We start from the raw sequence: 12,384 nt of genomic DNA, 5'->3' as shown, positions 1-12,384 counted from the left end.
TATGTCCTGAGTCCTTTGTCCACCAGATCCACTAGCCCCTTTGGAAGATGACACTGAAGAGAGCCCTGGATCCGATGGAAGTTAGTAGTGTGCATCTATGTTCCAGTTCTGCTGCTTTAGTCTTTAAATACTGTAAGTCTAGTTCCTTGTTGGAAAAAGCAGCAAGAGCAGCAGACCACTGAGCCCCAGCTCAGCTCTTCCTTCCCAAGCCCAACTTTTCACAGGCCCTCGTTTCCTTGTCTTTAACCTTGTGGAAAATAAAAATAAATAATGACTGTTTAGAACCTTCTATGCAAACTATCACAAGTTTATCCTTGTTGGCTACATACATTAGCGCCCATCTGCAGTCCCAGTTACTGGGGGCTGGGGGGGGAGGGGGAAGAGCTGAGGACCACCCAAGACTAACCAGGGCAATACAGAAATGCCATCTTAAAAACTAAAAAGTAATTTCTTACCAGATTTGCAACTGTCCACTAGGTCATCTTCCAAAATAACCTTCATAGATCGTGGGATACTTCCAACAGACAGCCTTTGTACCTAGGGAAAACAAAAACAAAAACAAAACACATAATGAATGTACTTCACTTGATGCTAAGCATCTAAAAACATAGCAGCACTTGACATTGTTTCTATTTCTTTGATATGATTGTGTTAGGACTTAAGGAATTTTTATTGAAAATTGTGACTATTATCAGTTTAGGAACTCACTAATATGGGGCTGGAGAGATGGCACAGTGGTTAAGAGCACTGGCTGCTCTTCCAAAGGTCCTGAGCTCAATTCTAAGCAACCACATGGTGACTCACAACCATCTATAATGGGATCTTATGTCCTCTTCTGTTATGTAGGTACACATGCAAATAGAGCACTCCTATATATAAACAAATAAAAATCTTAAAAAAAAAAAAAAAAGAATTTATTAACACAAGTTGGGTGTGGTACTGTATTTCTTTCTTTAACCCCAGCTCTTAGAAGATAGAGGCAGGTGGGTCTCTGAGTTTGAAGCCAGCCTGGTCTATAGAGTGAATTCAACGATAACACTCGGGGCGGGAGGGATGGCCCAGCAGTTGCGAGCTCTTCCTGTGCTTCCAGATGAGCAGCTTCACAGCCACCCGTTGCTCCATCTCCACAGGCTCTGCAACCCTGAGCACCCAGATTCAGAGACCCACAGAGAGCCACACACACACACACACACAGTTTAAAAAAGAATTCAGCAGAACAGAGTAAAACACCAAATATGGGAACTGTCTCTCCAACTATAATCTACATTGTAGACAGTCAAAATAAATACATATTCAAACCAACTTAAACTTGATGACAAAGCTACTTATTTAGCAATGGAGAGACATTTCTTTCATAATCTCTTGCCTGACAACCTGGAGAATCAGCCAGTCCCTGGGATTACTCTTTAGTAACAGCATGATTTTGTAAATTACTGTTTCCCAAGCCCTTGCATGTAAGCAATCATGTAATAGTTGGCCGACAAGACTTGATTAGATGGTAGATGTGCCTGACCATTCTTCCTTCTTCAGTTTTCTGACCAGAATAAGGTGTCATGAAATGGAAGCCAACACCCTAGACTATAAACCACCACAGAAAAAGAACCCATGTATCAAGAATGGTGGGAAAATCCCAGCATGGAATTTCTTATAATCTCAATCTCAGCATTTAGGTGGCTGTGACAGGAGGATTACCTAAATTCAGCCTGGGATACGTGTTGTGGCAGTGTGGCATAAAGGAAAAGAAAGGAACTGACCTTTGCTATCATGTTCCCAAGAGTGGGCCTGCTTTGCACTGAAGCATTCTGATGGCCACTCCTGAACAAAGGCTGTTTCCTCTACTTACTGAACAGCATAGCAAAATGGTCTCCAAAAGGAATGAAGCACTCTTATCTTAATCTTTTATGGGCATCTCCTGAGAGAGAATACTGTTTTTGTGGCCCAGGTGTTTCAGGACAGCATGCAAAGCCACAGCCAGATATCATACCCATATATTCCTTTCAGCATTCTTCATGGACAGCAGCCCTGCTTTCAATGCCTCACTGCGTCCAGCGAATGGCCTTAGGTCTAGTCACCACATCTCACACACACACATTGTTCTGAGTCAGGGAGAAATGAGTCATGAGGGAGAAGTAGGGAATAAGTACATCACAGAGCCCAAACCATGGTAAGACTGACTACACTGTTTCTTAAGGGTAGGTTAATTGTAAATGACTGAATATACAGTATATAAGCACAATAAGTACAGAATGGTCACAGGATGGGCAAAAGTTTGAACTGTAAGGGCCAGCTGCAAACAGCATTTCTCAGAAGTTATTCCCATGCACACTGAGTTCCAGGTCAGCATGGGCTACAGAGTAAGACTTATTTAAGTAAAACAATGGAGGGATAAGGAAACTGAAGTGTAAGAACCCCATACTGAGGCGCCAAAATGCTGGCCTTGAGCTGCCTATTTCCTGATTGACATCAGAGAATAAACCTTTGATTTAATGAAAGGAAATTAAGTTCCCTTTATTTGTTAAAAAGTGACTGCGATATTTTTTTTTCCCCGACACAGGGTTTCTCTGTGTAGTCTTGGCTGTCCTGGACTCGCTTCATAAACCAGGCTGGCCTCGAATTCAGAGATCCACCTGCCTCTGACTCCCTGAGTGCCCAGTTTATGCACACTTAAAAACTGAACCAAACCCCAAACTCTGCTTGCCAACGTTTGGTGACCAGTTAAACTGACAGTTAGTCAATATGTGGGTGCTGGGAAACCAAACCCAGGTCCTCTGCAAGAGCAGCGGCAAGTGCTCTTAACCACAGAGCCATCTCTCTAGGTCCAATATTCACCTGTAAATTTTAACATGATTAAGTGGTTCTAAAATCTCATCAGTGCTCTAAAATAGTGATTATTTCATAGTGTCTAAAACCTACATTTTTATATATTTGACGTTGATCTTCCACAAAGTGAAGGTACAGGGCCATTTGTTCCCATTCTGTATTCTCCAGTTCCAGCCATTTGAGAATGAAATAACATCTCCAAATCTGTGACTTTGTTCTCATTTATGTCCTATTTACCTGCTCCTGAATTTTGATTTCCTGGTAATCCCGACATCTGGCTGGAGATGAAGACAAATCTGAGAGGCAAGTGAATTTTGAGGAATCACAGCCGTCTGTGCTTGGACATGAAGATGGCTGACAGAAGGTGTAATACTGCTCGAAGTCAGCCTTCACCACAAATACGTGTTTGCACTTGTTACACATGTAATCCCGCTCGAACTCCAGGACCTTCACCAGACTCGTTCGAATAACTGTCCCAGTGACAGATAAAAAGTGTCCCACATCCTTGGTTTTAGGGATTTGTTCCCTTACCAGTTCAGGACAAACAGGCAAACCTAATGGAAAGATGATATTGCCAACTTACACTTTGATAACAGATTCTGTGGAGTATTTTTTTCCCAGAAAATATTAACAATAATATAATTTTAGGGGGGAAATGTTTATGTCTTATATTTTACTTTACTCTGCATATGTGTGTGTGTGGGGTATACATTTGCAGAGACTGGATACTCATGTCCAGTACTTTCCCAAATTATTTCTCCATGTCGGATTTTGTGACTATGTCTCTACTGAACCTGGAGCTTACCAATTCCAAGAGACTGGCTGGGCAGCAAGCCTCAGGGACTCTCCTGTCTCTTCCTCCAGAGTGCTGGGATCATAGGTGCTCACCCCCCCCCCCAGCATTATACCTGAGTTCCACATGTGTTATAGTTTACGCAAATCTTCCGAGAATATTACATGCCAACAGCACCCTCTCATGACTTACCAGATATCCTGGCATGAAGATTCTGCTTCATAGAAAACCCCTGAAGGTCAGGAAGGGACTGTAAAATTGCCAAGGCTGACCTTCGAAGTGCACTGTCAAAAACAGTTAGGACTTCGTTGGGAAACACGGTGAAATAGTCTCCAAGTTCCATGTTGGTCTCAAAAAGGGTCATGGCGTTAACCACAACTGGGAAGTGAGCGTCTTCATCTTCTTCTTTCAAGATCAGGAGAATATCATTCTTATGGTACTCTGAAACATAGGACTCGAACACTTGACCCACCAGTGTGACCTGCTCACTGTTCATGTCGAATCCAGATTACTAAAGAGAAAGAAAGGACAGTATCATACCTTTGCTATTCAAGCTTTGCACACAACTTAACAAAAAGATCCTTTGCTGAGAAACCATCCCAGCTTTGAGGCACACTATCCTCGCAAAATAATAATACCTGAATCCAATCTTACCTAGAGATGAATTATTCATTACGGGTACATAAAACATGTGCTTTAAAAATCAGTGAAGTTGCCAGGCAGTGGTGGAGCACACCTTTAATCCCAGCACTGAGGAGGCAGGGGCAGGCGGAAGTCTGTGAGTTTGAGGCCAGCCTGGTCTACAATGCTAGGTAGATCTAGGACAGCCAGTGTTACACAGAGAAAGCCTGTCTCAACGCCCCACAAACAAACAAACAAACAAACAAACACACACCCAATTGCTGAAGATGCAGCACAAACCTAATGACCCAAGTCTGGATGGCTGGAACCTACTTAACAGGCTGGATGCAGTAGCGCACTGGATATGTAATTCCAGTACTGCTACTGTGACATGGGTGCTAGAGACAGGAATGTCGCTCAGTAGTGCAAGGGCCAACTTTCCTAGAACACACAGTGCAGATGCAGGAATGAGAGAGACCCTGCTTCAAGGTAGAAGGCACGGACCAACTCCCCAAAGCTGTCAGGTTGTCCTCTGACTTCCACCAGATGCTATAGTATATACACTCTGTCTCTCTCTCACACACACATAAATCAAAAAGAAGAAAATATTGAAGTTCTTGACAGACATAAGGAGCCCATCTCATGTTCATATACACGGTCATATCACAAATCCTAAATGCAGCTCCATATTCATTTCCTAACCCCTGCCATGCACAAGAAATTATCCTCACAAGTGAAAGAAGAAAAGCAGTAAAAAGCACCAGGCTCTCAGTGACCCAACCAACAGATCTAAATAAGACTGCTCTAGCCGAATGTGGTGGCCCATGCCTGTAAGCCAAGCACTCCGAGAGGCAGAGGCAAGTTGATCTGTGATTTCGAGACCAGCCTGGTCTACAAATTGAGCCCCAGACAGCCAAGGCTACACACAGAAACCCTGTCTTCAAAACAAAACAAAACAATACAAATAAACCAACAACAAACTGCTCTAGAAGAAGTAAAAATGTAGTATGAATAAATGCAAAAGAGAGATTCTGGACAGATGGCTCTGTGGTTAAGAGCACTTGCCCCTTTTCTGGAAGACCTGGATTTGGATGCTATTACCAATGCATATAGGGGCTCACAGCTGCTTGTACCTCCATTTGCATGAGGATATGATGCCCTTTTCAAGCCTCTGATGACACCTACACACACGTGTTGCATATAACTTTAGGTGCGCGCGCGCACACACACGCACACACACACACACACACACATATGCACACAGAGCACACAAAGGGGAGAGGTGACAAGTTCCAGAGAAGAGACTGTTAACGGCACTGGGGGAGAGGGGTCCACACTAGCTGCAATTGAGTCTTAGTTTGGAAACACAGCAAGTTCCTTAGCAAAGGTGTGCTTTCAACTAGACTTTTTTTTTTTATTCAACATTTATCATGCTCTACAAATACGATAATTGAATAAGACTGATATAAAATTGCTACAGAATATTTGATCACGCCGTGAACCCCGAGAATGTGTTGTTTACTGGAAAAACCTGACTCTAGTTGTGGTGTGGCTCAGCCCTACCACACACCTTTAATCCAAGAGCTTTCTGCCTTAACAGGATTAAATAAAATTAACCATAGGTCAAGAGGTGGAGCAAGCAACCAGTTGTCAGATGTGAACATAGGAAACAACTATAGAGAGTAAAGGAAGTCAGGAGGACAGATGGAGAGGTCCACAGGAAGTAGAAACGAGGGACATTCCGTGTGAGGTTTTCTGAGACAGCATGGAGAAGGAGTCTTCTTTTTTCTTTGGGACATAGATTGAGGAGGATCAACTGAGTGCTTTCTCTGCCTCTTTCTGAGCTAGCAGGCTTTCACTCCAGCATCTGGCTCCCCAGTCTATTGGTAAAATCCGACGACTGAGATTTCAGTTTAAAACATAAAAGTTAAAGAACAGGTTAGCATCTCCTAGCTGGATCACAATGGCTACTTATTAGCTGCACTCTGCCTTCTCTGAAGACCTGCTTAGCTAGGAAGTATGAAAGGTAAAGTTAAATCACAGTTAAGCTAAGAATACTGGCATTTACAGGATAGTATGAGATTAAGAGATAAATAAATGATTTTTCAGAGAATCAGTGAAAGTAAGTTAACTCTAAAACGATGGTTGTACAGCTATCAAATTCCCTCTCCTTTCGCCTTGCTGGGTATCTGGCATGCAAACAGATAAAATGGCTTAGCTTTAGTTCATTCGGTGGAAGGCAAGGTGGCGCCAAAAAGACGGCAGTTTGGGAACACAGCCTTGCGCGGGTCCCTGAGGCTCACGAAGCCCCGCCCCGCGGAAGCCGTGGCCACGCCCCGCCGGGGGCGCGCGTCTCGACCCCGCGTTGCGCTCCGCTTTCGGGCGCGCGCCCATTGCGCGCCTCCTGACGAGCGGGAGTCGAGCGGGAGCCGAGCGGAGGGATGCTTTCCAAGCTCGGCTTCTACTCCACAGGTGGCTGGCTGTGTCTCCCGGCCCCGCGGGGTAGTCCAGAAACTAAAGCACGCGAGCGAGACCTGACGCTAACCACGGGAGGGAAACGATCCCCGGGGCACGCGGCGGCGGTCACTTACGGGCTGACACGCACTGTCTTGGTCGCCGGGAAAGCGCTGCTCCCGCGGGTGGCCACCGCCAGCCCGCACCGTGCGGCGTGGGAGGGGGCGGGGCGTGCGCGCGGCCGCTCCAGGTCGGGGGGACGCGGCCTTACGCGGGGGCGCGCAGGCTTCGTCCGACCGCTTTCGCCCGTCCTCTGCAGGACCTGTACTTCCCGCGGACGCGGAGCCGCGCACAGTCTCAACTTTGGGCCACGGCGGCTTTTCCGGGTAGGGACGCAGGCAGGCACGCGCCCCTACCGACGCCGTCGCCCGCGAGCGGGAGGCGGAAACCCAGGGAGAGGGGCGGGACTAGAAGGGTTGGGGGCGGGCTGAGGGCGGGACTAGAAGGGTTGGGGCGGGCTGAGGGCGGGGCTTGGGGCTCGGGGCGGGCTGAGGGCGGGTCTCGGGGGCGGGCTGAGGGCGGGGGGGGGGGGCTCGGGGGCGGGCTGAGGGCGGAGCTCGGGGGCTCGGGGGCGGGCTTAGGGCGGAGTAGTTACAGCACAGGGAATTCCGGGGCTGCAAGACACGGGGAGCCCGGGGTGGGGACAAAGGCGGAGCCGTGGAGAACCGTGGTGACGTGTGAGGGCGGGCCGCGGGCGATCTGGGACTTGGCTGTGAATGGTTGGGCGTCTTTAGGTATTTTAGAATAATTGTGTGTTGGCTCTTTGGTGTTTTTCTTTGGGCTGGGGGTGTATTTAAGGGATCTGCCTACTCCAGGTCACAACAGAGGAAATTTTTCTGTATGCTTTCTGGTAAAGGTGAGTTTTTTTTTTTTTTTTTTCAGGGAAAGTCTCTGATCCATTTCGAACTAAATTTTCTAAGTGGTGTATGATGTTGTGTTAGATTTTGTTTCAGAGTTTTCCCTTTCCCAGAAGAGCATCTCGCGCGCTGAGGTTGAAAATCTCTGTGGGGTTATTATCAAACTTCATATTGTGTTCCAGTTGTGCTTATTATCTGTCTTTACGAAAACACCCCACTGTTTGGATTTCCATGTAAAATACTAAACGCTTTCCATGTACAATCAAAATCAAAACGATGCTTTTCCTCCTCACATATAGTCAGCATTGCATTGGATAAAGAAAGACAAGAAAAAGAAAATGAGAAGTACACCGACTGTATTCAGACAGAATAAAACCAGGTAGAAAATACAGTGAAATCTATACAAAGGCTACTAAAACATAAGTGTTTTTTACTGAACACAAGATCAATGTTTCAAATTCAGTTGTATTCCTCCTCTATGTTAACAAGAAACACCAGGAAACTGAAGCTTCAGTGTAACGTAAAGATAAAAATTTCACGTTTCTACCCATGTTCTTTGACTTGGAGAAAAAAATGTGACAGGGCTAGATGTAGAAAGAAAAGAGATAAAAAAAAAAATTATTGAGAGGCTGAGTGGCTCCAGATTCAGCATGAGCCTTGAAACGAGAGCAGAAACGAAGTTTTAGTTCCTGATACAGTAAGTGAAGAGGTCCGGGAGAATAGCCTACGTAAACTCCTGTTTCATATGACTTTTAGATGGTGGTTCAGTAATGTTTGTTTTAGATTCAGGTTTCATGTTCTGTGTATGTATGTGCACATGTGTGTGCCTGGGGCCAAAGGAGTTAGATGAGGGTGTCCGATCTGGAGTTGGGGGTGGTTGTGAGGTACTCTGTGGGTGCTGACAATCAAACTCGGGTCCTCTCGAAGAGCAACAAGTGCTCTTAATTTCAGAGCCAGTTCTCCAGCCCCTCATTAATTTTTTATTTTATTTTTCCAGATTTGTCCCTGTCACATTTTTTTCCAGGTCAAAGGATAGGGGAAGAAACCTGACATTTTGTTATCCTTACACATGTTACACTTAGATTTTCAGTTTCCCGGTGTTTCTTGTTAACATAGGGGTACAGCTGATTTTAAAACATTGATCTTGTGTCCACTAAAAACCACATGTTTTAGTAGTCGTGTAGATTTCACTCTATTTTCTACATTTTTTTTTCATTTTTGTTGTTTTGTTCTTTAGGACAGGGTTTCTCTGTGTGGCCTTGGCTATCATGGAATCGCTTTGTAGACCAAGCTGGCCTTGAATTCACAGCAATCTGCCTGCCTCTGCATCCTCAAGTGCTGGGATTACAGGTATGTGCCCCCTTACCCAGCTTTTATGTGGTTTTATTCTCTCTGAATATAGTCAGCTAACTTCCTTCTTATTCTCATTTGGGCACCACTTTTTTTTTTGAGTATCACAAAACTTTATTTAAAGTTTCATATGAAAATATACATACATGACCCAAGTCTACATCACAGACAGGCCCTTTGGGGAGGGATGTGGACACCCCTTCTGAACAGACATTGTTTAGACTCTTTCCAAGGCTTCTAACATGATGATGCTGTTTCCTCATCTTACCACCATCCCAATATTACTCTGTTGCCCGCTAGCTGCCCATTTCCACACACTCATCAGTCAATCACAAGATTCATGAAGGGACCAAAGCCCAGTAGTATTCCTTGTACATGTTCTGCCACCATTTAATTTCAATGATAACTTCCTGTCCATAAATTTCCCAAGTTTGGAAGGGTAGGCCTCGCTAGTGGTGACTCCTCAGCAGCTCGGCACAATGGCAAACAAGTGAGGTCTCCCTCCATTTTTTTTCTTGCCTTTTGGATCCAGTGCAAGTTGGCTAAATGTGAGTAGGAAAAACATCTTTTTGTTTTTGATGTTACATGGAAAGCATTCAGTATTTATTTTTAATTGGTTTTGCTATGTATTGAACTCAGGGCTTTACAGTTACTAGATAAGCACTCTTACCATGAGCCATACTCTTTTGTGTATGGGCTTAAGATTGACTATTAATTCCCTACTATCCATACTTTGTTGATTTTGTTAAGAATGGATGCTGGGTCACTTATCCCTGGGAGCAGAGGCTTTCTCTGACATGGACTCTGTTGTCTGCTCCTTGATCACTTCCCTCTGGCGAGGTGGCCTTGCCAGGCCACAGAGGAAGAGGATTCAGGCAGTCCTGATGAGACTTGATAGGCTGGGGTCTGTTAGTAGGGGAGGAGTGCCCCCCCTCTTTTGAGGAAACAAACAAACAAGTTTAATGTATCTGCCTCAAGTAAGCCTAAGTTTTTAGGTTCTGTTCTTGTTTTTAAGTCTGTCTCCAAATTTCTGAGTGAATAGATTTAAGACATATTTAATATGCAGTTTGTGGAGATTTTGACATGAAGAAGATGGAGGCGGGGCTTGTTGAGGCCAATTAAGGGAAAGCTACTTTCTTCTAGCATGGCTATTTTTATAGATTTTATATTTTGTTAAATAATTTTTGGTTTTAAAAAAAAAGGAAAAAGAAGAAAAAGATCTGAGTTGTATCCTTGAATCTCTGGCCCTGGGTATAGATATGACATTCTGAATGCCAATAAGATTACAGTGTTACATCAGGAAGGCTTCTGGAAAAGATAAGACTTATCATTGTCCCCACCTGTAAGTGTTCCTTCATACTGGCAGGTTTGGTGGCCTGTGCCTGTAATCCTGGCATTAGGAAAGTACAACAGGAAGGCCAGGAACTGAAGGTGATCCTCAGCTACATAGCTAGTTCGAGGTCAGCTTGGGTTTTGTGAAACCCAGTCTCAAAATCAAGTTGACCCAAATTGGTCTGGCAATTATGTAAATAGGAAAACACCCTTCAGGAAAGCTGTTTGTTCTAGAGACCTGAGAAAATAGTATTTACCCCTGGCCTAAACATGGAGGACCCCTCACAGTTGTTTTTTGAACCATTGTCCACTCTCACTCCAGGAGTGTTTTCTTCTGTAATGGTCTGTAACTAGCGCCTCCTCTCATCCTTTAAGGATGTAATAAAATCTCTCATTTACACTATACTGTGTCTCCTACCCACTCTCAGTTCTTTCTCACATTTCCTTAATTCATTTATAATCTAGTTTGTTCTTACTCATTATTTACATTTTATTTTTCCTGGGCTGAAGCTCAGGTGACATTGACCATTCTGTGTTTTAGCTCCCTGAGGTACAGCCAAAAAAGCTGTACCTCATGAAAGGCTCCACTGCACTTGAAGAACCCGTATCAAAAGTACCTGTTTCCAGGCTTGGCAATCCTAGACTTTAATCCTAGGAGAGGGAGAGGCAGACACAGGTGGATCTTTATGAGTTCAGGGCTAGCCTGGTCTATGTAGCTCATTCTAGACCAGCTAGGGTACATTGTGAGACTGTCTTAAAACAAATAAAAAACAATCACGCCTTACATTGAATGTACTAAAATCTGATGAACTGATTAGAACCATGATTGCAAAGATTTGAATATGACAGGTCCAAAACCTAGTTCGCTTTAGGCCATCTTTAAACACCTTAAAAGGTATTTCTTGCCAACCGTTTTGGCTAACTGAATAGTCTTGTGATTAGCTGGTAAAAGCCTTTTGAATGTATTTGTTTTTAAGATTTATTATTTTAATTAAATGTATATGTGTGTGCGTAGGTATGTGCACGTGTGCAGGTTTCTAGAGAGGTCAGAAAAGGGTGTTGGGCCTGCTAGAGCTGGAGTAACAGGCAGTTAAAAGTTTCCTGATGCAGGTTCTGGGAATCGAACCTGGGTCCTCCTGAAGAGCACTGTGTGCTTTTAACAGCTGAGCCCTCTCTCCAGCCCCTTTTGGACATTTCAGACCCTTGGCTTCCACCAACTCAAAAGTTAGGAATGTCATCCAAGGCCTACAGCAGAGAGTTCCAAGCTTTGTTTCATTCTTCTGGTTTCATTTCTACTGCTGTGAAAAATATCCTAATCAAAAGCAACTTTGAGGAAGCTTAAAGGGCTTATCTGACTTAAAATTCCAGGTGCTAATCCTTCACTGAGGAAAGTCAAGGCCGTAACTTGATACTATACCTGCTAGCTATTTCAGAGTTAACTCTGACTCAAGTATTAACTTTACAGCCAAAGAAGTATGGCAGGAGCTGTGGGAGATGATGCTTGCTAACCGGGCTACCTTTCTTACACAGTTCAGGACTACCTGCCTAAGAGTAGTCCTTTCTACTAGGGGCTGTGCTCTCTTCAGTTAAGGGTAGAGTCCCTTACGGGCATTCCTATCATTCAATCTGATACAGGCAGTTCCTCAGTTAAGACTGTCTTCCTAGCAGTCATGGTGGGGGTCAGGGTGCACGCCTTTCATCCCACCACTCAGGGAGCCAGAGGCAGGTGGACCTCTGGGAGATTGAAAAGAGCCTGGCCTACAAAGTTAGTTCCAGGACAGGCAGGGCTACACAGAGAAACCCTGTCTTGAAAAACAAACAACAAAAACCGTCTCCTCTCAGGTAATTCTGGGTTGAGGCAAATTGACGTTTAAAATTAACCAGCAGACCTGAGTAACTCGCGGTTCCATCAGTGTATTTGAAAAGTGTCTTGATGATTTTCTTCTGTTACTATAAAAACTTCACGAAAGTCTTAGCGCACTGGACCATGGAATTGGAGTAGCTGGGCCACAGTCACTCATTTTTGCTCCAGAATAAACTATCTGTTATCCCCTCTGAGGTGATAGTTGTGGTTTTGAGTCTACAATTACTAGAAGT

The 12,384-nt window shown here is 44.4% G+C and overlaps 1 protein-coding gene and 1 pseudogene across 2 annotated transcripts in view; both read right to left on the bottom strand.

Annotated features, from left to right (window-relative positions):
• The window catches only part of Mcm9 (minichromosome maintenance 9 homologous recombination repair factor), an 80,224-nt gene extending 73,121 nt beyond the window's left edge, over positions 1–7,103 (bottom strand). For both annotated transcript variants that reach the window (XM_055599344.1, XM_055599345.1), the window contains exons 1-4: positions 6,826–7,103; positions 3,806–4,124; positions 3,058–3,374; positions 456–537 (exon numbers count right to left, since the gene is read on the bottom strand). In XM_055599344.1, the coding sequence (XP_055455319.1) occupies positions 456–537; positions 3,058–3,374; positions 3,806–4,109 (703 nt within the window). In that variant the 5' untranslated portion in view covers positions 4,110–4,124; positions 6,826–7,103. The remainder of the gene's footprint in view (positions 1–455; positions 538–3,057; positions 3,375–3,805; positions 4,125–6,825) is intronic.
• Positions 7,104–9,172: 2,069 nt separating this feature from the next.
• Positions 9,173–9,400, bottom strand: LOC129670843 (small nuclear ribonucleoprotein G-like; annotated as a pseudogene).
• Between the last annotated feature and the right edge of the window lie 2,984 nt (positions 9,401–12,384).

Source organism: Psammomys obesus, unplaced genomic scaffold (assembly GCF_907164565.1).
Source record: "Psammomys obesus unplaced genomic scaffold, mPsaObe1.curated_primary_1811, whole genome shotgun sequence".
NCBI lineage: Eukaryota > Metazoa > Chordata > Mammalia > Rodentia > Muridae > Psammomys > Psammomys obesus.
This window is presented reverse-complemented; position numbering and strand designations above follow the sequence as displayed.